The sequence below is a fragment of the Carassius auratus genome, chromosome 28 (genome assembly GCF_003368295.1).
Source record: "Carassius auratus strain Wakin chromosome 28, ASM336829v1, whole genome shotgun sequence".
Lineage (NCBI taxonomy): Eukaryota > Metazoa > Chordata > Actinopteri > Cypriniformes > Cyprinidae > Carassius > Carassius auratus.
In genome coordinates, this window is record NC_039270.1 from 4,591,251 (window position 1) to 4,617,644 (window position 26,394).

The window sequence follows — 26,394 nt, forward strand, 5'->3', positions numbered from 1 at the left end:
TCCACTTATGACAAAGAACTGTGGGCAATTGTTTGGTCATTCAGACATTTCCGTCATTACTTGAGTAACAGCCCTTTTACAATAGTCACCGATCACAAACCTCTTGTTGGCCTGAGAAAATTGAAATTTGATATTGATCCCACGGGACGTAGAGGTCGGTGGGCTATGGAGCTTGATCCGTATGAATGGGTGATCATCCACAAAGATGGCAAGAGCCACACTAATGCGGATGCTATGTCTCGTATTCCTGTAGATTCATCCACGACTCCAACACCTCTCACACAGACAGTATCTATTCAAACAGATTACTTGCCCCTCACTTCTCAGACTGATGATTTTGTTGGTGTAAATGGTACAGAAATTCAGCCTAAGGTCGAGTCACAAATTTGTCTGACCGAATGTGAAAGCAATGATGGTTTGTCTGAGTCTACTGTGCAGATGCTGTGTACGTCTTTGGGTGAGGAGGACAAGGACATTGAATACTATCAGAAAACAGATGCTTTGCTCTCTCAGGTCTCTAGTTGGGTGGAAAATCATAAGAGGCCCAATCTTAGACAAGTAAAGGGGAAATTGAGACAACTTTGGTGGCAGGTTCCCCGTATGCTGTTGAAGGGTGGAGTCTTGTGTCGTACAGCCTGTAGTGCTCCAGGTAAACCTCAAACTTATCAGGTGGTCATTCCTGATGTTCTTATTCAGGACACATTACACTATTTGCATGGTGATCCCTGTTCTGGACACTACAGTGCTGAACGTACGCTGAAGAGAGCTCAGAGTTTGTGTTTTTGGCCAGGAATGAGAAGTGCCATTGAACAGCATTGTGAGTCGTGTGAAGCTTGTGAATCTCGGAAAAAGCCTGTTCCTCAGCGAAGGGCACCTCTTCAGTCTATTAGTACTGTACGACCTTTTCAGTTTGTGTGTACTGATATCACAGAACTGCCTGTCTCTTCCTGCGGTAACAGGTATGTGTTGGTGGTGCAAGATCACTTTACAAAATACCAGGGGCAGAGGCAGACAATGTAAACATTCGGGGCTTAGCCCAAACCTAGGGGGGTCCAGGGGCAAACTCCCCCGGGGAGATTTTTTCCCCCCATACGTCAGCTAAATGCACTATTTTGGATGCTGTTTGAGATAATAGAATGCCTAAAAATCTATACACTATCTGGGAAAAAAAAATCACCAGGTAGACTAGAGCCTACAACCTATTTTGTATTTAATTGTTCTCCAGCTATAGTGAATCCAAAACACCAAAAATGTTAAGGGTGACTCATTTTCACCCATGGCAACTAAAAAGAGGCAACCATTATCTGACTATTTTTTAGTTAGCCTATAAGCCTACATAGGAAATATTGGAATTTGGTGTAAACATCATTACTAATCTTAAGAGTTCAGTTCTGTTTAGTTTGTGCTTAGCTGACAAATTTGCTACATCAGAATCCATGCCATAATAATTTAGGCTGCTCTACTAGCAAACAGCTGAGGGGGTACTGTGGGAGATGAACCTGCTTTGGGCCACTTTCCGGAGTCCCTAGATCACTAACTGCAGTTAATCCACCTGCTGTCCCTTGCTGTGCTGCCTGTCCTTCCTCTTCCCTAGCTGACTCATTTGTGTGACAAAATAGTCCCTCAAACACAGTAAAATCAGAAAACATTAGCTAGCGAATAGTGATGGGTGAATGAAGCATTATGAAGCTTTGGGGCTTTTTTTTTTTAAGTGCCAAAAAAGAGTGGAAGCTTGGGTGGCTTCAAACTCGGCAAACATCTAGTGGCGTGTAAAACTTATAACAGCCCTTTTAGCCCAAAACGCCACCATAACTCGCTGATAATAATTTAAGTCTCATGTGTGCAATAAAAGTTCCAAAAACATGTGTCTTATTATTAAATATGTATACTTTTTGTTCAGAATTTCTGCATTAAATATAGATGATATTGTGTAATATGTTACAGTAAAATAATGATGCGCAGTCCAAAAAGCTTATTCATTTAATTAGCAATACTCTGCTGCTTTATTCATTATTACTTTTCACCATAACAATTCATTTAATTATGTAAATACTAATACATTTATTATATTATTACAGGCACATCTCAATAAAGTTTTATATTGTGGAAAAGGTCATTGTGCTGCACCACCAGAACAAGAATGACAGATTAAATTCGCAGAAAACCTTTGCAGGTGTTTTGAGTTGATTAGCTGATTAGAAATCTTGTCAGATCAGAGATCTTGTATTAAAAAAATATTTGTTCTAAAATTCTAATACATTTTGAGATAGGTGTACTGGAGTTTTGATTTCCATGATTTATCATTTTGATTTATCATCAAGATTAAAACAATAAAAGGCTTGAAATATTTTACTTTTTATGTAATGAATGTAGAATATATTAAAGCTTTACTTTTTAGATTAAAGTATGGGGGGAAAATAACTTTTCCACGATATTGATGCATCTGTACTAGAAATTGTAGTCATCAGGAGGAGGAAATATACTTTCTCATGTCTTTCAAATCTTCTTTATCGCTATAGTTCTCAATTAGTCTCTTCTTATCCCACTAATGTGCCGAGATTAGCTGTAAAACATGCCCTGAGATAGTTTCGGTTTTACGTGTTTCGGTTTTACGAGTGGCCCCGCCCCCGCTCCCCAAATTATCCGACAAATCATCCGACAAATCATCCACCCATCTCTATTAGGAACTAGGCTAATTTATCTTAATAACCCCTAACGTTAACTCTCTAGATAGCCAGCAATACAGTCACGGATTCACAAACCTGTAACACTTGTCCGCGGTTCGTCTGACGCTGCTTCTGAATCTCTCTCTGGCCGTTGAGGTTTATTGTTAGTGTTCCGTATAAAAAACTTTGTTATGTCCATAACTTCAGCCGGTTAGCCGGTGAAAAACAGTAGCCCGCCAGTAACAATAGTAGTAACTATAGTAACAACCCGCCAGCCCCTGATGACAACGACGAAGAAGATTTATATTCTTCTTCGTTAGTTTTTATTGGCAGTTGGCAAACAAGCTGAGTGATGCGCGATGCATTACCGTCCGCCACCACGCACGGTATGTGCTTTTGTTTCATTTTTTGCCGCTCCAGTCAGAAAGACTGAGAGGAAATTAAACAAAGTTGAAATTATTTTTAAAAACCTAAAAGATTCGGGGCTTTTGACAAAACATTCGGGGCTTAAGCCCAATTAGCCACCCCCCCGCTCCGCCCCTGCAAAATACGTCAACGCATATCCTATGGTGGACCAAACAGCCGGTACAGTGGCACGGTTGTTGTGTGACCGGTACATACCTGAACACGGTGTTCCAGAGGAATTGTTCTCTGATCAGGGACGTCAGTTTGAGTCTGAGATTATGCAGGACATCTGTAAGAGATTGAACATTAGTAAAAAGAGAACTACACCTTACCACCCTCGTGGTAACGGAATGGTAGAACGGTTCAATAGAACATTGAAGGATCAGTTAGCAAAGGTTCTTTTTCAGAGTGGTGGTGAATGGGACCAGTACTTATCTGCAGTTGTACTGTCATTTAATGCTACACCTCATTCTAGTACCGGGTACTCGCCGTTCTTCTTGGCCCATGGTCGTGAACCTCGTTTACCAGCACACATGTACCTTGATTCTCCATCAGATGGAGCCGTAAACACTCCACAGACTTATGGTTCAGCTCTAGTCAAACGTATGGAAACTGTGTTTCGAGAAGTGCTTAACACTAGTGCAGATCAGAGACTTAAGCGTGAGTACTACTTTAATAGGTATGAGAAATTCAGACCCTTTAAAATGGGTGATCTGGTGTGGATGAATGATCCAACCACACAGAAGAAGAAACTTGAGCCAAAATGGACAGGACCATATCACGGTGGACATGGCAGGTATTCTTTACACAGTGCTGAATGTGAAAAATGTAAAGGCAGAACCTAAGGTAGTTCACTATGAACGTTTGAAGCCCTACAGGTCTAAGTGGACAGAACCAGCACTTACTGCTGCATGGGATGGTCAAGATAAGGACGAAAGGGTTCAGGAGTTGAAACCATTTTACACAACTTTATCTGGGTCAATCCCTTTGACTTCAGGAGGGCTGTGGGTTGGTGAAAAGGAGGCTCCTGTACTCTCTTCTGTTCCTCATGTACGTAGGCCTTCAGGTCGCATAGCGCAAGTTCCTCGTGCTGTGCAGCAGCCACCTCAGTTGGTTGAACATACCTCCTCAGTAGGTGGTGAACCTTTGTCAAAATGTGTAGTCACTCGTTCAGGGCGTGTTATTAAAAGGCCTAGGAAGTTTTCTTGTTAAAATAAATGAATGAATAAAAATTGTGCATAAATTGTACTTTTGTTATTGGTTTGAAGTTTGCTGTTTTACAATGTACAAACACTTGCATTTTCATACTAGGTAACTTCTTTGTCTGCTCAAAGAGCTGTGATGGAGAGGAGGTTTAAAAAAAAAAAAAAAGGCAGAAATACAAGGTGATAAAAAAATTTTGTACAATAGTGGGACTCTGTTTGGACATTGTGATATGGCATGTTATATTTCTTATGTTAACTGTGACATTTCATAATGTGAGATTTATTTTTTGGGAATATTTGAAATGAGGACATTTCTTTTGCTAAGGGGGGAAAAATGTGAGATTTATTTTGATTATTTATATTATGTGTAAATTGTTATACAAGTAGGATTATCTGATTGGTTTATGTATGTGACGTGAATGACAGGTTGGCGCGATGACATGCGCAGTGAATTGGCGCGAGGACATGCGCACTAGTTGTCAAGGGAGAACAAGTCTGTAACGCGAGCTGTGAGTTAAAGTTCAATCCTGAGCTCTGTCAAATAAAAGACAGTAGAGTTCCAGTTAATGTGTATGCCTGCATTATTTCGACGGACCCATTCTCAAGAGACGGAAGTTTCCTCCTATGGTCATCAGCCCCTCTTACATAAGCATGACAGTCAACAAGTTCAGCTAAAGTTTTTTTCTTTTTTTTCTATGCTGAAAAAAAGCATCTGGCAACAAGAAATCATCACAAAGATTAACAGGGAACTAGTGTTTCAATTATAGTTAGAAAACAATATATGATAACAAGAAATCATCTGAATTATTTATGCACAGTGAACTCATGTCTCATATTGTAAAAATACAGTTAATAAAAAAAATATCTGATAACAAGAAATCATCAGCGTAATGAACAGTAACCTCATGTCTTGTGTAATAAAAAAAAAACAGTTAAAAAATCTGATACAAGAAATCATCATAGTGATGAACAGTGAACATGTGTCTCCTATTGTAAAATACAGTAAAGAAAAAAAATCTGATCACAAGAAATCATCAGAGAGCTGAACAGTGAACTCATGTCTCGTATTGCATTTACAGTTGGCAGAAAAAATCTGGCAACAAAAACCCAGGGGGTGGAACACAGGGAGAGAGACTAAACCATGTGTGTTTAGGACCCAGTGTGTGCTTTGACTTGTTTTCAATTAAGTCATATTCCTGTCCAGAGATAAAAAAGGATCATTGTGACTGAAGATTTTCAGGCTTTATGTGCTCAGAACTGCTTCCAGTCATGTGCAGGACAGGACTTATAGTAGAATAGGAGGTCAGGTGGATAATATTTTTAATAATAATACGTTTATTTATATAGTGCCTTTCCAGAGCTAAAGGACACTTTACAATAAACATAAGAATTGTGAGGATAACATGAAAATGACACCACTACATGACCAAACATCAGCGAAGCACTGCTTAATTGGCTATATCCAGAGGCAGGCTTTATCTTAGAAAATTGCACAAGAAATTGAGCGTAAACGCAAAGGAAAATCAGATAGGGAACATATAAAAAGGAGAAAAGCTTTGGCCACAGACGCAGCAAATTGCTGCAAAATCCCAGGTAGGGATGGGATGGTTCATTGAAAAAAACAATCCGTTCAGTATAGCACACACTGTTTCGCACGCGCTGGGACCGCTGTTCAACTTAAATCTGACAAAGCATCTGTAATATGTTTTAAATAAATAACATGTAAAACAAACAGGGTTCAGCTAATGTATGTTTTTGTTGATGGATGCGCATTCTGGTTTCCCAGACATTACAACAACAGCGATGAAAATAAAAATAAAAAACCCTGAACAAATCATTCAATATTAATGCGAACACTGTATCAGTGTATTCTTCTAAAGTGACAGTCTTTATATTAATCGAACAGCAGCAACAAAGAAATCACTCACTGCTCTTGATTAAAAAGCTTTTTTAACTTTAATGAAGAATTATCTTTCATTTATAGTACAAAATGCTATGCAGTTTTACATATGATTACTTTATTCAATTTCTGTACCTGAAAACTAATGCAAGACCTTCCTAAAAAATACCTGAAAGTCAGTTTATTTTATTTGTATCTTTACTCTATTGTATTTATTTGTGCTGTGGCTTGTTTTTAGAATATTCTTAATAATAATTATATATACATATATCTATATATATATATATAGAGAGAGAGAGAGAGAGAGAGAGAGAGAGAAAGTATATTTTTTCCATAAACATAGCACATACAGCTGTACCGAAACCGTGATTCAAAAACCGTGAAACAAACCAAACTGTGAAAAAGTTGAAATGTTCCACCCCAATATTTACATAATAATTTGGCAGACTGGCGCTTCCAGTAAAAGCGACTTAGAATAGATCAAATCTATTAATATATATATATGTGTGTGTGTGTGTGTGTGTGTGTGTGTAATGATAGATGTTTTAAAAGAGCATCTTAATGACAAACTAGCACACTGTTTTACATATGGGATACAGTATTTTTTTAGTGCCAAAATGATTTTTCATTTCTAGAGTTTCTAGCGTTCAATTTCTACTGTACAATGCTTATTTATTTTGAAGGTGATGAAGGAAGCAACAGTAGCACTAGTGCTGTTGAACGATATGGGGTGGACAGTTCAGCTTCTGAGTCAGAGCAGGAACCTTCAGGTAAAGTTTAAGCTATAAACAAAACTAAACATGCTGACTATACTCTTAGAAAAATATGTGCTTTTATGATTTATAAGATCATCAGTAGGACTGTGGTCATTGGGACATACAATTGATGGCTGCATAATTAATATAGATTATTGAAAGTGCTTATTTCATATTGCAGAGAAACTCAATCTGCAGAGGAAGAGAGAGGGGGATTCAGGGAAAGATGATGGAGACAGTGAATGCCTTGATACTTCTTGATACTTCATTTGATTATTTTGCCCGTCCGCAGTCTAAGGATTTTGATTTATTTTTTAAGTGTAACCCAATTCGAACAACTGAAAGAGCCAAAGAGTTTAGCAGTCTGATGGACACGTGAATTGTGTGGCCTGGGGTGGAGTCAAATTCCCGGCCTGATTTACTGTCCCAGTCCGCCACTTTCAGACATCCAGAGAGTAACATATAGATAAAACAATATAAGACAGAATAAACAGAAGTTAATTTAAGAAAGTGAAAACAGTGAAAGTGATTCTGCATTTATCCCATCCAAAGTGTTCACACACACTGAACACACCCAGAGCAGTGGGCAGCCATTTTTTGCTGTGGCACCCCGGGGAGCAGTTGGGGGTTCTGTGCCTTGGTCAAGGGCACCTCAGTTGTTGTACTGAAGGTGGGAGAGAGCACTGTACATTCACTCTCCCCACCTACAAATCCTGCCGGGCCGAGACTCTAACTCACAACCTTTGGATTACGAGTCCGGCTTTCTAACCATAAGGTCACAACTTCAACCTTAAAAATTGCACCAAATTGAATTTAGGAAGGCTATTGGCAAGACAGAGTTTTCTGGGAAGATCCATAATGTAGAAGCAGGAACACACTGAATGATCTGCCCGTAGTGTGACCACCTGCTAATAAGCCCAAGGGGGGACAAGGGGTATGTTTCTGAGGGACAATGTGGGACACCCCATGGGCAGACTCACTGATAGTGGTTTACCCATTTCTAGCACATACCACCTTACATGGTATATTAATAATGCCCTATTCCCCTAAACATGTGTAATTGCTGACGTATGCTCATGACAGAATTGACAGATGCACTTCCACTTACGATTTACTTTAGCTATTTTATGTATTTTTCATTACAATTTATTCACTTTAAATTAATTATAATATACATTTATAGGATTAAAATGAATTGTAGTTGCTCAACACCACAGGAACAGTTAAAAAAAAGTCTAACATCACAACTCAAGGGAAGAGAATTCACTCATTCACTAATCCCTATACAGTGTATGGCAGTTGAGTTCACTATATCAGGAAGGAGTAAACAAATAAATAAGTGAACGGATTCGGACAGTGACGTATAGCTTACACTGCGCATGAGACTTGGAGCTGTTGCAAAAACATTGTCATGTGTACTTTTATATTACATGTACCAAATTTTAGAAAATAATACTAATAGCAATAATACTCAAAATTACTTTATATTGCATTTATACATACCTCCCGCGTCAGCTTTGTGGTCTCATCGATGGTATATAGCAATAATATATATATATATTTTTTTTTTGTAATGCTTTTATGTTCATAATCATTAATTGCTATTAAAATAACGTACTGAGAACAATAATAAACACACATAAATGTTCTTAATTATGTATTTATTACTTTTAGTATCTTGACACTTGCTCAAGCAGTGTTTTGAGCTCAGATAAGATGGTTGTTGAGCGTCCTCAGGCGACTGTTAATTTTATATGAGAATACACTACCTGTTATTAACGGAAAAATGTAAATTATCCACCAAATTATCATCATTTTTGTAAGTTAACAACGATGCCACCTCAGTAAATTAGTCAAATAGTAAACTGAGTTATTGCCTACATAACATATTTTAATATAAATAATGTAGGAAAACCGTTAAAACAGAAATAACAAAGATGTAAACTTCATCTGTCATTCAAACTCGCTCGCTCCCGCTCTTGCAGTAACGTGCTGAACTGTCAAGTAATGTTCGTTTGGCTGCCTGGTGCTCGAGGATATAGAGCCATCAACTTTTTTTTGAGCAAGCATTGATTATGTGTGACACAGTCTCAATTTGCGGGACGCTTCAAACGTTGTGCGCGCACGCGCTACGCAGGTCGGGTGGTCACCCTATCTGCCCGCCATGGAAGAGAGGCAATATACTGAGGGACGGTGAGAAGATGAGAATCAGAGGAATGCAATGAATGAGGTGGAGAGTAGGGAAATAGCAGGTTGCAAAGATAGTTAGGAGCCAGACCATACAAAGTTTTAAATGTAAGCGGGACAATTTTAAACTTAAAAAAAAAAATGATTTGATACAATTCATGATCTGAAATCCCACTGGATTACTTTTGAACAACTGGGCCCAGGTTCTCATATGAGAAGCAGGCTGAAAAACTAATGTGCACCCCTGATTATACGATTATATTACATTATATTAGGTGAATGGAATAGAAATATGCATCAAAGCCAAACGTTTATTATATAAAACAAAAACAGTCATGCTGTTTAACATAATTATTTTATACTAGGCTTACAGAGCTTTGTTAATTAAGTTGTGGCTAAAGCACCACTTTCTCAGAAAAACACTTAAACAACAACATTGAACACTTGGAAATAGTTACAAATAGTAGGTTAGTTTATATTACATCTTTAATCAGCATTAGAACTAGTTTTATATATGACTAAATTGGCCCCTAACAGAAAGTCTTGTAAAAGGAACAAGTTACACCATTTGCCATTTCAATTTAAAATCAATTTTGACAGGCATTATCATGGGCACCTATGTAAGCACACGGCCATGTTGGGAACATTTCAAATGTAATTAATAAAGTTAACACTCATTTTATTTATAATTATCAATGTATTCCTGGGGTCTTAACATTTGACATGTACACCTAAGCATACCTAACCATATCTTAAAAATGTCAAATTATCTCACATTTTACAGAGAGTTAATAACCTTTGCATGCAGCAGTTAGTATTATTTGGGGGTCCTTCTCTGTGAAACAATTTCCTGTTACATGGTCTTCTGCACAATATTTAAAAAATGGCCCCTTGAATAGTGGTTACACCACCTTGACTCCTAAGGAATTTGCCTTGTGTCACATACTGTATTTCCCCAAATTAATTATAATATTCAAAACAATGGTGCTCCATTTACCTTTATTTACTATTAAATAGGTCTAATGTAAGATTATGCCAAACTAGCTGATATGGCGTTTTATTGAGAATTTCACCTTTTCTTAAACACGTTAATTTACTTTGAACAAAGTTTTTACGATTACACTACATTGACAATTTTGCAAATTGTATGCAAGTAACAAATGTAACAAATGTATTTAGAAAATGTAACCCTTTTAAAATTCATTAAACCATGTGGACACAAAATATTAGCGTCCCGTCATTAACCCATGTATAAAATAATGAACAAATTAGAAAAACACATTTAATTATATTTTTCAATTAACGGAGTACAAGTTAAATATAAAATAATCAGAGCTATCTGGTTGGAATTTTTGTAGTTAAATAAAATCAAGTGTATTACCATAGTACAACCCAATTCAAGAATGACAGCAAGAATGTTGTCCGACTAGGGCTGTTCGATTCCACAATTTATGGAATTGATTCCGATTCCAATCCTTGTCCTGGAATTGATGGGAATCGATTCCAAGAATTGATTCTTCAATATTGTTTTCGATTCTTTTCCAAATCTTGTTTTTTTTTAGATTAAAGGAACTTAATCTCACCATGATAACTGCAGGATAGGTCGTATAATGTATCCTTCCTATAATATGAACCTAAAAAATGTTAATATTTGAAAATTTTACATTTTATCTGCTTTGCCCTTGAAATTAGTCATAGCCCAGCTCAGCAGGGACATGCATTTATCGCGTGAACAAAATAAGACATGAAGCATGGGCGTAGGTTTAGGGGGGGATTCTAGGTACTAGTCCATATCAATATTTTGTGATGACAAATTTGTCCCCACCAATATTTAGCAAGCTCCTTTGAACTGCTATTTGGATCTTTGCACTGCTATTTGGATCGATTCTAACGGCCAGGACGACGACAGTACAAGAAATTAATTTAATTGGTGCGGGGGTGGGGGGGGGGTGTATCTGACAGGCTACACGCGCGGACCGGGACTACTTTTGTGCTTTCACTAGCAGCGAGCGGGAGGTGTGTGTGAGCGCGCATGTTGATGACGCCGGCGGTACAAGGGCTGTCTTTCTGCCACATACAAAGGCCAGAGTAAAAACATTTTAATATTCCGTGGGGGTTTTTTGCCCCTTTTTGTACTTTATAGATGGCACCCAAGAAGAAGAAAGGGGACATAAGAAGCTTTTTCATAAAGCAGAGTCAGAGTGTAAGTAGGCAAAATAACTAGCTAGCCACAAAAATAAACTAGCAGTAGTGACTGACCAGGCTTTCAAATGCATATTCAGTGGAAAATAGTATTAACTGGTGATAGTATTACCCAGGATGATAGAATGCTACGTTAGCAAGTAACTGAATGTCAATTAGCCTGTAAGTTACCTTAACTTAGAATCTTGCAGTCAACTTAAACGTGAGTGTACTGGAGGGTAAATAGTGTTTAAAATAGAAAATGGTTATTATATATATTTATTTAGATTTGTTTCCTTGTGGCAGAGTATTTTTTGTTAGTGTAAATACTAATGTACATAATTTATCTTAATAAAACGTTTGGTTGTTCAGCATTACACAGTCTCAGATTTTTATTTTTTGAGAGTGCACTTTTGAGATTATACAGGTTTACTAAATCACCATTAAATCACTGGGAGAGAAAGGTTCTCTACACTGTAGAGAAAGAACAAGTTAGATCAGATTACAGGTTCAGTTGGTGGAGTTGGGGTTGGAGGAGGGAGTTAATTGCAAGCAGCAATGCGATGGAGAGACACTGAATAATGGGAATTTAAATAGACTGCATGTGATAGATGTCAAGACTGGATTGGTACACGTCAGGCACAGCTGACTGTCAGCTGATGCAAGCATGACTAACATGACCTGACTGAACCAACGCGATGCTCGATTAGTAACAAAGTAATGTGATTCTGCAACCGAGCCTGGTCCAAATGCAGGCTTTAGGTAAGGAAACCATTATTAATTATGTGAAAAGTGCAGTGACATCCAGCCAAGTATGGTGACCCATACTCAGAATTTGTGCTCTGCATTTAACCCATCCAAAGTGCACACACACACACAGCAGTGAACACACACACAAACTGTGACCACACACCCGGAGCAGTGGGCAGCCATTTATGCTTCGGCACCCAGGGAGCAGTTGGGGGTTCAGTGCCTTGCTCAAAGGCACCTAAGTCGTGGTATTGAGGGTGGAGAGAGCACTGTACATGCACTCCCCCAACCCACAGTTCCTGCTGGCCCAAGACTCGAACTCACAACCCTACGATTGGTAGTCCAACTCTCTAACCATAAGGCCACAACTTCCCCACGTGTGTATTGGCTGCCATGCCATGATGCCAAATTTTTGGGAACGTATATGCTTTAAAAACAAACAATTGTAACATTTAACAATAAGGTTCCATTAGTTAATGTTAATGTATTAAAGTGTTAGTTAATCATTGCAAAGTGTTACTCAATTAATTTAACGCCCCCATGTTGTGCATCCTGGTGCTGGGCCTGCATATGACAAAGCCTTAATACCTTAAATCAATCTGCAATCCCATAATAATCTATAGGTTACAGCTGATTGACTCCTGCTGTATCAGTAGCCAAAGAGCTCACTGCTCAGATTTCAAATACTTAGTCAGCATGTGTAGCACAAATTCAGGAACCTTTCTCCTGTGACTTCTTTTCAAATAGGTCGTCTCGCTGGCTTTGCTAAGATGGTGGCTCTTTTGATGTACTTGAAGCAACCAAACTTCATCTACCTATGTGCATTTATATGGCTGACAACCCTTACTGTGGCAAATGCTGGATTTGGATTTACAGATTTCATAAAATCCCTAACAGAAACAAATACTGAAGGTAAGTTGCGAATGGTGTTTCAAAATGTGAATGTGTTTCACTTCAATGTCTTTAGAAGGAAATAAAGTACTTAAGTATTTACATTTACATTTAGTCATTTTATATATGCTTTTATCCAAAGCAACTTACAAATGAGGACAAAGTTAAAGATTTGTATTTGTCGCATACATGGTTATATGGAGAGCATATGACCAGCAGTGAATGTAAGTCAGGTCTGCTCCATGGACAGTGCAATTATTACAGAATACAAACATAAGGAAATTATATATAAATATGGTATGGAAAAAGTAAGATAAGAAATAAGGATAAAATGCACAGGACAGTACATTTTAGACTTAATAAATATTAAGATGAGCAGGAATGTACAAGAGAAGAATGTGCAAACAGGTTGTACAGGGAATTTACATGGCAGCAATTCACTAGTTCACGCTTACATATAATTAGCTGAGGTATGGTATGCGTATTTGGCGTGCTGTCCGGGGAAGGGCTCCGGGGGAACCTAGAGTACCCCCCAAAAAGGCAAATGTACAAGAGGACAGCCGCCAGTTTAAAGAATGCCCCCCAAAAAAGCAGAGTACTGGCGGGGGCTGATTTGGTTTCTGAGAAGTCATCTCGTTGGCAGGCTGGAAGGGCCTACGTACTCCGGAGGGAGCGACTTGGGCGTTGGGAGAGTAGGCCCTACCGGCTGCAGCTAGTGAACTACGTGGTTGTTGGCGCCCGGTCGGTAGGGCTCGGGCCGATGCTCAACTGGAGCTTTTTGGCATTGGAACGGTGAGCCCTACCGGCCCATGAGGAGAAGCAGCGTGGTTGTGGTGCCCGCCCGGGAGGACCCGAGTTGCCTCGACCGGAATAGGTCACGGTGTTGGCGTACGGGCCCTACTGGCTGATAGCCCCTGCTATTCAGTGGGTGAAGGGCCTAACGCTGACCGAGAGGGCCCATGAAGCCTCCGACAGAAGATTGAGACTCAGGATGAAGGACATCTGGGTCCTCTCGGTTTGGCAGATAAAAAGCTTTTGGGCCAGCCGACAAGGAGGACTCTGGCAACATCCGAAGGGAGATCCCGACTCACGGCATCGGATGGATGAGACTCGCTTGCGGCTGGCAAGCATAGGCCCGTCCGGGAGACTCTCGCCAGACGTCTGAAGGGAGCACACGCGACAGACGGGTAAGCCTCGGCGGACGGGGAGGGTTGGAAAGGAAAACCCGACTGGGAGGACTCTCGCAGCATCCGATGGGGCCTCTAACTCAGAACATCGAACGGGTAGCGACTCGTAGCGTCGGACGGTTAAGCCTCGCCTACCGTCAAAATGGAAAGGTAAGTTGCGTGGCCGAGAGACTGTTACCGACGTTCGAAGGGAGCACACACATCGAACGGGTAAGCCTCGTCGACCGTAGAGTGGAAACGTAAAGCAAGTCTGTCCAGGAGGCTCTCGCCAGCGTCCAAAGGGAGCACACACATTGAACGGGTAAGCCTCCCTGACCATAGAAAAGGAAAAGGTAAGGTTGTCTAACCGGGAGGCTCTCGCCGGCGTCCGAAGGGAGCACACGCATCGAACGGGTAAGCCTCTCCAGATGGCGGACAGAAAAGGTAACGATAGGTGGCCAGGAGGCTCTTGCCAGCGTCCGGCGGGGACAAAACTGGGTGAGCCTCGCAGGCCGTAGGATGGAAAAGGTAAGTTTGCGTGGTCGTTAGGCTGTCGTCAGCATTTTAAGGCAGTTTGCTACTCCCGGCAAGAAACGGGTTAGCCTTGGCGACCATAGGAAGGAAGGAGAGTTTATTGTGTGTTTGGTACTTGCAGCATTTGAACAGCTTGCTTGTAGGCTTGTAACCTAAACCACACGGTAAGGTCATGGTTGGCTGGCCGGGAGGCTGTCGCCAGCGTCCGATGGGAGCACTCGCATCGGACGGATAAGCCTCACTGGCCGAGGGTGGAAAAGGTCAGGTTGTCTAGCCGGGAGGCTCGGACCGACATCCGATAGGAGCTTAGCTCCAGGAATCAAACGGGTAAACCTCTCTGGCTTAAGGACGGAAAAGGTTGTCCGGCCGGGAGGCTCTTACCTTCGTCCGACAGGAGCTTAGCTCCCGGATAGAACGGTTAAGCCTCGCTGGCCAAAGGACGGAAAAGGTAAGGTTGTCTAGCCGGGAAGTTCTCGCCTACGTTCAATGGGAGCCTTGACTCCATGCATTGGACGGGTAAACCTCTCCGTACGTAAGACAGAATGGCAAAGCAGGTAGCCGGGGGCTTTCACCTATGTCCGAAGGGAGTGTGAGCTCCTGGCAACGAACGGGTAAGCCTTATTGGCCGCAGAATGGAAAAGGTGAGGTTGTCTGGCCGGGAGGCTCTCGTCAAAATCCGATGGGAGCTCGTGCTCCTGTCATCGAAGAGAGAAGCCTCGCTGGTCATAGGATAGAAAAGGTTAGGTTGTTTGGCCGGGAGTGTGCGGCTGGAGTCGGCGGTATTTATTATAGAAATTTACTCGTCGGTATTCCATAGGGATGTGTCGCTGGGTTTTTTTTTGTTTTTTTTTTAAATATGGCCGATGAGGGTTTGGTGGGCTTTCTTTATGTGAAACTGGTTTATTCTGATGTAGCTTTGGTATGCTTCTGAGGACCATCTTCCTAGAGTTTGGATCTGTTGGTTGGAGAGGCCTTTTTGTGCAGCTGAAGTTGCTGCCCCGATGCGAAATGAATGGGTGGAGAAATTGTTCGCTGGGATGCCTGATAATTGCAGGACGCATTTGAGGTGTTTTTGGAACCAGAAACGAGTGACTGGTTTTTTGGACTCATCAGTGAATAGGGGTTCGTGTGGGGACTTTTGCCTGGGAATTTCTAAGGTGTAAAAAAGCGAGGATGGATTGGTAAGGCTGGATTGGGGAGGGGATATTGAAAATGTATATGAAATGGCCTTTGTTGGTTTGGTCTGTTTTGCTTTGTTTGATTAAATAAGCGATTGTTTCGTCATCTAGTATGGTTAGGTCTGACACAGTGGGGTTGATTTTAGGATTAAATTTAGAAGAGATCGTAAGCTCCGAGTACCTGAGAAAACCGAAAAAGGCAAGGATGAACATGGCGTCGAGCGTGCGGGCAATGCTGAGGGGTTGGTAATTTGTGCGGAGGGTGTGGATACATTTTGTGAGGATATCTAGCGTTATGGGTTTTCTGGTGTCTGGATGGGTGGGCTGGGATCGCTGGATCCCTTTAATTAGGAGCGAGGTTTGTGAATTGTTTATTTCGGGTGAAGGAGCGCCGGTCATTAGTTTGTGAAAAAACTGGACTCCGCTCAGGTAGTTTTTTATAGATCCGACTTGGAGACCCTTGGCGCCGTTGAGGAACGAAATGAAAGAGGTGGTGGAGAGTAGAGAAAAATCTGGGAAAGGGATGTTATAGGTGAGGTGAAATGACTTAAAGCACCTCCACGCAGTCACGTATGACTGGAGGGTTCTGGGAGAGACTGCTTGGAGAATAGAGTCCAATGATGCTTCGAGGAGTGGTTTTAGTGTGAGTTACGGGAATATTAATTCTGAATAGTGAGGAACCGGAGTGGGGAATTGGTCCGCCTCTGGAGCCAGCGTCCTGAATTTCTGAAACAGAAAACGAGAGAGGGAGTCAGCAATTTGGTTTTCTGTACCTGGGACGTGCTTTGCGCTAATTATGAATTGGTCGCATGCTGCGATCCATATAAGACATCTAAGGAGAGGCATGAGGGCGGGGGAGTGAGAACGGCCTTTGTTTATGCACTGAACTACGGCTTCGTTGTCGCAGTGCACTAAGATGCTTTTAGTTGTCCATTCGTTGCCCCACAGGAAGGCTGCTACTACGAGGGGATAGAGCTCGAAAAGACCTGAGGACTGGGTCGAGTCCTGCATCTGGGGGGGCCATGTGGACGCGAACCAACGGCCTTGGTAGAAACCTCCGAAACCGATTGAGGGAGCCGCGTCTGTAAACAGCTGCAAGTCGATGGGAGACGAAATTAAATTGTTATAAAAAAAAGAAAGCCCGTTCCATTGTCTAAGGAACAGGATCCATAATTTAAGTTCGTCGCGGCATGCGTGGGTTAGGGGGATGAAGTCCTGGAGCGCGTGAACTGATGATGCGAGTGTTAGAAGGTGCGCGATGAATGGGCGTCCTTGTGGAATTATGCGCATGGCGGAATTTAAATGCCCGAGCAGGGAAAGAAGTTCGCGTTTAGAACAACAAGGGCTGTAGAGGAGGGTGGATGAGACGAGAATTATTCTATCGATCTTTTCCTTTGGCAGGGAGAGCTGAAAATTAGCTGAGTCGAGGTAGATGCCGAGGAACTCTATGGTTGTGGTGGGACCCATGGTTTTTTTCTGAGCGATGGGAATCCCGAGCTCGGAAAAAACTTTTTGGACAGTGAGGATATGGGCGGCTGGGATTGCCTTGGACGATGAAATGACAAGGAAGTCATCTAAAAGATGGATAATATGTGGGATTGCGTAATTGTTGGAAAGGATCCAGCAAACGGCTTCTGATAACATATCGAAAATTTTGGGGCTGCTTTTGCATCCGAAGGTTAACCGGACGGCGAAATAATATTTCTCGAGCCATCGTATCCCGAACAGGTGCCAAAAATCCGGATGGATAGGCATCACTTTGAAAGCAGAAGTTATGTCTATTTTTGCTAACTAGGCTCCTCGGCCCGCGATTTTAATCAGTTCGACTGCCTGATCTATGTCTTGGTATTTGAGTGAAAATTCGTCGAGGGGTATCAAACTATTAATGCTCGGGACTGTGGAATTATGCGGAGATGACAGGTTTACTATTAGGCGTTTCTTACCAGAAAATTTTCTCGTAGCCACTCCGATTGGGCTGACTCTGAACGTTTTGAAGGAGGGGGTATTGAAGGGCCCGATCATAAAGCCTGACTCGACTTCTTTTTTGATGAGGTTAGCTACTATATCGGGCTCTGCGAGGGCGGATTGGAGATTATGGCAGACAGTGTTTTGGGTAAACTCGCAAACAACGCCCGGGTTAAAACCGTGTTTGAGGCCAGACAGGAGATAATTTGTAAATTCTTTGTCGGGATGGTGTGCTAGTTCAATGGTCATGCGAAAAATATTCACAGGAGTCGATAGGTAATTTTTAGATTTTTTTTTTACGGCTTTATGCGCGGGGCAAACTATGCGTGCATGAGCACCGCCACAGAACTTGCAGGAGTGTAGATAGCGGCAATGCTGTCTGATGCATTTCCCGTTGTTGAAAGCAATGCTTAGCTGTGTGCTTTCTTCTCCTGGTTGGGCTAGGCGTGAGTTTGCTGAAGTAACTGGTCTTGGGACATAGCTGGTGGATTTTGCCGGGGGAGTATGAGAGTGTTGGGTTGTGTCCGGGTTTATTTGTGGGCAGGTTGTGGTGGAGTGAGCCACGGACCTGCAGATTGCGCACGAAATGCTCCTACAGCCTAGAAATACGCGGCTGTGCAAGTCGGAGTCGATCGCTCCCCAATAAGGGCACTGGTTCCACTGAGCTATTCGGATGGCACATTTAGCGGAAAAAAGCTTGTGGTAAGTGTAAAAGTGCCCCCCTCCGTAGGACAACGCGAGTTCGGCTATTACTGACAAATAGTCGTTGAGTTCGCGTCGCCTGTGGGGGAAGGCTGAGCAGATTATCTCGGTGTAGCGGTTGAATGCGATGGTGAATTTGGAGAAGGAGAGTAGTCGAGATGAAAGGGGATTTGGATTTTTTAGCGTGACTGAGAAGTCCCCGCAGTCTATTTGGCGGTTTGAATCGGATGTGGGCAGGAGAGAAAGGAGAGACGAGAGATCTACATCCGCACCTGCTAATATCTGGGCCCGAATGCTGTGGGTCACTTGGGGAGGTTCGAGGGCGACAGCGTTTGATGGGATGGGCATTGGTGTAGCAGTGAAGAGTGAATGGGGGGATTTCGCTTGGAGGAGGGTGGTGGCAACAACTGGGGGCGGGGCTGTGTTTGGCAGCGATTGCGGCCAAGCGCTTGCTTGAGCCGCGGGCCCGGAGTTTGAGGCCGCGGGCTGGGAGCTCGGCAGAGCAGGAGGCGGGGCATTGTGTGACAGCCAGTTCGACCAAGCGCTAGCTTGGACAGTGGGCACGAAGCTGGAGGAAGCGGGAGGCGGCGCTGTATGTGGCGAACTGTTCGCTCAAGCGCTTGCCTGGGATGCGGTGTTGGTATTAAAAGTTTCGTATGAAGGGGCCGCGATGGGTGGAGGAGGCAGCCAGGAGCCCTCTTGAGCTTCAGCGCCCTGTGCTGTTGGAATTGGAGCCGTGGAGGGAGGCTGAGCTCCGGCCGACATAGCGAGTGCCCCTGCGGTCGGAAGGATGGTGGAGTGCTTTGAGGCGAATTTTGAGGTACTCCTTTCTTTTGTCATTTCTTTGGTACAGGGGTTGACTGAGGAGAAATGTTATTATTTAGATTTTTTGTATACAAGTCGTAAAGTTCGGATTTGTTTAACTTGCTTGAGGGTGTGACGTCGTTTTTGGACAGGGCCTGCCTCAGACTCGACACCGTCCATTTTTCGATTGGCGGAATCGTAGGCCTGGCCGAGCGGTAGGAGGACGCGGGGGAGTCAGCCGCGGTTCTCGCCGGAGGCGGCGAAGGTAGGCCTAGGCGTCTTGGGAGGCGAGTAGCTGCTCGCGCCGTACCGCGCCCGCGGGTTGGAGCCTGGGGCTCGATTTGGTTGCCACGCCGGGAAGGGGTGGCCTTGGAGCCGGCTGGCTGCGGTGATGGGGCTGGGGAAGAGCTGGATGAGTCTTCTGACGAGGAGTCTCGGTTTTGGGACATGGTGCATGCGGACCAAAATGCTGATAAACCGTCAATGGATAGAGGTAAGTCAGCGATATTTATACTGTGGGATTGATTACTTGATTGTGGTCCACCTGTGATGATTAGGCTAAGTATCTGACGCGCTCCTCCCGAATCTTCATTGATAATTACATTAAAAAAGTAACTAAATAAAAATTGCATATATTCCTGTGTGCAAGTGACAATATCAGTTTATTAAGCATCTTGCTGATAATTAAGTGAAGTAATGTAGAAGTTAAGAGACTAAGTTTGAGTTTAGGAGCCTGAAGGTCTGGGGCAAGAAGCTCCTCCTAAGTCTCACAGTTTTTTGCCATCAGGCTATGGAAGAGCTTACCAGAGGTCAGCAAAGTGAAAAGACAGTTACCAGGGTGGTTAGAGTAGTTTATTATTTTTACAGCTCTGCTTGTGCAGCGTTAGAGTTAAATGTCCTGCAGAAAGGAAAGAGCAGACCCTGAGATGCACTCAGCTAAGCGCACAACCCTCTCCAGGGCTTTGCAGTCTTGACTGGAGCCCTTCCCATACCACACTGAGATACACTGAATCAATACACTTTCTATGGCCCCTGAATATAAATTTTTCACGACTGCTGGTGAAAACCTGAATTTCCTGAAACCTGAAAATCCAGCGTTTTGTTGATCCTGATAAGCGGTCATAAACGTGATGGCTTTCTTCTTTCATGAGGGGGTTTGGCGTCATGGCATCTTTGTTTCCAGGCGGAACGTTACAGAATGCGAGACATGCGTCTGAGACTTAGACTAGTCTTTGATCTCCCTGAGCGCATTCATGTGATTTGGAGGCATGGCTTTGTAACATCATTATACAGGGAGGTTATTGATAGCGAGCTTCCTGTGTGTAAACAAGAAGAGGAAAATGCTGTATAAAAGTATATAAAAATGAGGAAAAGATCTGTATTGACAATCAAAATAAAAATACAATTTTAGGATGATTGCTATGCAAACTAGTTGTCATTTCAAATTGTTACAGCAGTGGGGGAAGATACATGGGCAATATTTAGATTTTTTGCCTTTTTTTTACCTAAAATTCAGTTATACTTAGTCATGATAATTAGTCAATGTCCAACTGAAAACCATCAAGCTTTTTACAAGTTACACCACTGCAAAATTTGCACAGATCAGATCTTTTTGGATTGGATGTTCACATTATTATTATTATTATTATTATCACTCCTATATTATTTTAATGTGACTGTCACAGTGAAGCTCTGTAACTAGAGATTCCTATTATGAAAAGGACTCCTACTTTGACACTGGAAAAGGAACATACATGCATACACTTCGCTGTTTTGTGCAAAACGAACAGTACTTTGTGTTCAGTGCTGTGTAAACAGAATCCAACTCCTGCCCTCCAGTGTATGACATACAAACAAAATTAAATATCACTTTACCAAACCTCTTTCCAGAGACAATTTCCCCTTGGCATTAGTGTGTATTATCAGTGTATGATTTTCTACATTGCATTAGATGTTAGCTGATGTCAATTAATAATTAATCATTCACTCATTCATTTGATTCGGAGTAAGGTTTTTGACCGTAATAGCTTCAGAAAAACAACTGTTTATCTTTCCATAAGATAACATAACACTATCAACATAACACTGGTAGCGTAGCATGGAAAGTACTAGCCTAAGTTTCAGAGTTTTTTGTGTTTGAATCTTAATATGATCCTAAATGGTTTGTTGAACATAAAATTATGTCTTCATATTAAAAATATCTTGAATGTTATATGATTTTGTGTGCTTATTGGACGATTGTTTGTTTGATTCTGTATTCCCTCTGAACACATTTTGTTGTGCAATGAGCTAGAAGATATTTTTATTATAATGATTTCTACAGCATTAAACATTAGTCATTACCATTAAGATTGAAAAATGTTTTTTAAAAAACATTATTTCTCTTTTTTATTATGGCCATAGAATCAAAGACAATGGAAATGGCAGCCCTGGGAAGACCTCTGTATATTGGTATGCTTTACGACTGCCAGGTGGTATATCTATATCAACTAATTCTCATTCATTTGAAACTACAAGTCTACTAACTCTCAGAGTAGACTGTTAGGGTAGGTTTAGGGTTAGTAGAATAAGTTGACATATACTTGCAAAGTTTCTCATAGTCAGTATGTTGTATGTTGTGGACCCATCAAAATAAAGTGTTAGAATTCAATTCAATTCAATTCAAAGTTTATTTGTATAGCGCTTTTTTCAATATGAATCGTTACAAAGCAACTTTACAGAAAATAATGTTTCTACAATATTTAGTAGTAGCTTATGGTGGTGACTATCAGTTTGTGCACGTTTGACAGGATTTGTAGAAAAAATTTATACAAGACGTATTCAGCTAGACGATGAACATTATTAATAATATTAATTAATAATTGTTATATGATGCAGTCAAACATGTAGCAATAATTGTTAGTTCTGTTTGGTGATTCAGGGTTAGCATCATCTGGGGTCCTCTGAGGGTCAGCATCATCTCTTCTCAGGTGTTCTGGGTCCAGACTGAAGCTTGTGTAAATCCTAGCTACCCGTGGCAAAACATAGAAACAAAATAGAGACATCATTAGCATAGCTGCTGATTCAATAAAGTAAAATTAGTTTAACCCAAGCTAATGAATAAAAATGCACATTTGATCAGATGCAACTACACTCACAATTTAAGAGATACATTATTCGAATGCTTGGCGAAAGAGATGCATTTTAATCTAGATTTAAACAGAGAGAGTGTGTCTGAACCCCGAACATTATCAGGAAGGCTATTCCAGAGTTTGGGAGCCAAATGTGAAAAAGCTCTACCTCCTTTAGTGGACTTTGCTATCCTAGGAACTACCAAAAGTCCAGCGTTTTGTGACCTTAGGGAGTGTGATGGGTTGTAGCGTGGTAGAAGGCTAGTTAGGTACGCAGGAGCTAAACCAATTAGGGCCTTATAGGTAAGTAATGATAATTTGTAACTGATACAGAGCTTAATAGGTAGCCAGTGCAGAGACTGTAAAATTGGGGTAATATGATCATATTTTCTTGACCTGGTAAGGACTCTAGGTGCTGCATTTTGGACTACCTGTAGCTTGTTTGTTGAAGAAGCAGGACAACCACCTAGAAGTGCATTACAATAGTCCAGTCTAGAGGTCATGAATGCATGAACTAGCTTTTCTGCATCAGAAACAGATAACATGTTTCGTAGCTTGGCAATGTTTCTAAGATGGAAGAATGCAGTTTTTGTAACATTGGAAATATGATTTTCAAAAGACAAATTGCTGTCTAATATGATACCCAGATTTCTGACTGTAGAGGAAGTAACAGTACATCCGTCTAGTTCTGTGTAGTGTTTTTTGGTCCAATAATTAATATCTCCGTCTTATCCGAATTTAATTGGAGAAAATTATTTGTCATCCAATCTTTTACATTTTTAACACACTCTGTTAGCTTAGATAATTGAGAAGTTTCAACTGGTCTCGTTGAGATATATAGCTGAGTATCATCAGTGGAAGCTAATTCCGTATTTTCTAATAATATTACCAAGGGGCAACATGTATATTGAAAATAGAAGGGGACCTAGGACGGATCCTTGTGGCACTCCAAATTTTACTGATGATAAATGAGATGACACCCCACTTAAGTAAACAAAATGGTAGCGATCGGACAGGTAGGATCTAAACCATCTTAGAGCCTGCCCTTGAATACCTGTATAGTTTTGTAATCTATCTATGAGTATGTCATGGTCTATGGTGTCGAACGCAGCACTAAGATCAAGTAAGACTAGAAATGAGATGCAGCCTTGATTTGACAGAAGGAGCAGGTCATTTGTAATTTTAACAAGTGCAGTTTCTTTGCTATGGTGGGGCCTGAAACCTGACTGAAATTCTTAATACAGATCATTTTTATGCAGGAAGGTGCTCAATTGAGCAGACACAACTTTTTCAAAATTTTTTGACATAAATGGAAGATTTGAAATAGGCCTATAATTTGCCAGTACACTAGGATCTAGTTTTGGTTTCTTAAAAAGAGGCTTGATAACCGCCAGCTTGAATGGTTTTGGGACGTGAGCTAAAGATAACAACGAGTTAATGATATTGAGAAGCGGTTCTTCGGCTACAGGTAACAACTCTTTCAGTAATTTAGTGGGTACAGATCTAATAAACATGTTGTTGGTTTAGATACAGTGATAAGTTTATTTAGCTCTTCCTGTCCTATAGTTGTAAAGCACTGTAGTTTATCTTTGGGTGCGATGGATGAAACTGAAGTGTTAGATGATGTAGAATCTACATTCGCTATTGTATTTCTAATGTTATCTATTTTATCAGTGAAGAAATTCATAAAGTCATTACTATTTAACGTTGGTGGAATATTTGAATCAGGTGGCGTCTGGTAATTTGTTAATTTAGCCACTGTGCTAAATAAAAACCTTGGATTGTTTTGGTTATTTTCTATGAGTTTGTGTATATGCTCTGCCCTAGCAGTTTTTAGAGCCTGTCTATTGCTGGACATACTGTTTTTCCATGCAATTCTAAAAACTTCCAAGTTAGTTTTTCTCCATTTGCATTCAAGACTACGAGTTTCTTTCTTGAGAGAGTGAGTATTACTGTTATACCATGGCAAGTTATTAAGCAGACAGTCTAATGACTGCTAGTTGACATATAGTTGCAAAGTTACTTACTGTTACTAGAATGTTTACAGTGGACAATCAAAATAAAGTGTTATACCTTTTTTTCTTTTCACCAAATGTTTAATCATGACCAGTCCTTGTGAAACAAAACTATAATACCTGCACATTTGCATTTACATTTACAACAGTACATCACTCCCTCATACATAAAATAACACTTAAAGCCATTTTAAATTTCAGGTGTTACACTCTGGGATAAGAAATCATTGAGTGAAAATTTGGACACTCGTCAACAGACCCAGACAAATCTGCTGTTCAGTAGCACTGATTCTCTCTCTAGTAAGTCCAACCTCCTGGGTGTAAGTGCTTCCCTGAAGGCCAGTTTCTTGGGGGGGCTTGTGGATGTGGGAGGATCTGGCAAGTTCCTGCATGACACCAAATCCTCAAATCAATAGTCCAGAGTTACAATGTATTACAGAGAAACCGCAAAATATGAATAGCTCACTATGTCCCAGCTGGGCCAGTTCATCTACCCTGAGGTGTTTGACAAGAAAACTGCAACTCATGTGGTCACGGCAGTACAGTATGGAGCTCAGGCCCTCATGGTGTTTGATCGGACATTTTCAGAAGACGAGAACAAGCAGGAGATTGAGGGAGAACTGAATATCATGGTCAAGAACATCCCTTCATTTTCAATTGATGCAGAAGCATCTGGCAGTATGAAAGAACATGAAAAGAAAAAGGCTGAGAAAATCACCTGCATATTTCATGGGGATGTCCTACTTGAGGAGAACCCCACCACATACATGGAATCCATTGAGATATACAAGAAGCTCCGCATTCTGCTGAAGGAGAATCCACAGAATATGGTTCCAATAAAAGTCTGGCTCCATCCTCTTCATCTGTTAGAGAACAAAGCAGCTCGGCTCGATAGAAAAATGACCACAAGTCTGATTTCTGACGCTGATCATATAATCAAGGAGCTTGGAGAGGCAGAGAGGACACACAGTCGTGGTTAAATGATGCAAGGTCTGAACTTCTCATCTTGAGTTCTTACATCAAGATGCTACAGGGGATCGATATCAAATACTCAGTTGATCTCACTACCACCTTATTTGATCCTGAAGTTGATGCAGTGGTGGGCTTGACCTTCACATGTCTGAAGTATAAAGACTCATATATTTCAAGCCTGAAGGAGTATATTGAATCTGACAAGTTTAAAGAGCTAGAAGAGAGTAAAACTTTTTCTGTTAAATCTGTTCAAAAGTGGTTCAATGAACACCGCTGGAGTGATGCTGGGTTAAAGTGGTTTAATGAACGCAGTGAGAGTGATACTGGGTTTTCTGTGAAATCTGTCACAAAGTGGTTCAATGATAACAGTGTCTCAATGAACATAAGAGAGAACTTGTCTCAATTCAGGTGGTTTGCAGAGGCCAATAAATATGAAAAGAGAATCCACTTCAGTATTTCTGCCATCTCCAATCCCAACATTGCAGGCTCCTCCATCTATCTCTATGAAAAAGGGAAACTGACAGAAAAACAGTTCAAGTCTGTGTCCAACCCCGCCACCCCCACCAATAGTGAAAAATGTATGGGACCAAGCTGTGTACCTTAAACTGCAGAAGTCTTCATCTAGAGACAGAGTGCAGTACAGAGTGGAATACAAGCGGGTGAAACCACATTCTGGAGCTGAGGAACCATGGCCTCATATTGACACATATGAAGAATTGGAGTCTGGAAAGCATTACCTGATCCGCTGCAGGATTGTTCACCCCTTAGAGCTGCTCCATCTTTATCGGTTTTTAAATCCCTTCTGAAAACTCAATTGTTTTCTGAAGCATTTGCTAATTAATTGTTGCATAGCATTAATTGTAGCATATTTTATTTTATCTATGATCAATATGTTGTACAGCACTTTGGTCAGTCATGTGATTGTTTTAAATGTGCTTTATAAATAAAAGAACTAGAACTAGAACTATATGGCAGACTGTCGCTGCACATGTTGCACAAAGCTGTAGT

The 26,394-nt window shown here is 41.3% G+C and overlaps 1 protein-coding gene and 1 pseudogene across 1 annotated transcript; one reads left to right on the forward strand and one right to left on the reverse strand.

Annotated features, from left to right (window-relative positions):
• Nucleotides 1–16,466: 16,466 nt before the first annotated feature.
• On the reverse strand, nucleotides 16,467–18,091 carry LOC113047447 (uncharacterized; annotated as a pseudogene).
• A 3,599-nt stretch (nucleotides 18,092–21,690) lies between these two features.
• LOC113046539 (stonustoxin subunit alpha-like) lies at nucleotides 21,691–25,394 on the forward strand. Its single transcript, XM_026207351.1, has 2 exons — nucleotides 21,691–21,760; nucleotides 24,616–25,394. The coding sequence occupies exon 2, from the start codon at nucleotides 24,882–24,884 to the stop codon at nucleotides 25,392–25,394; it is 513 nt and encodes a 170-aa protein (XP_026063136.1). The 5' UTR covers nucleotides 21,691–21,760; nucleotides 24,616–24,881.
• The last annotated feature ends 1,000 nt before the right edge of the window (nucleotides 25,395–26,394 follow it).

Coding starts and splice junctions, on each gene's coding strand:
- LOC113046539 (XM_026207351.1), top strand. CDS start 24,882: ATGTCCCAGCTGGGCCAGTTCATCTACCCTGAGGTGTTTGACAAGAAA.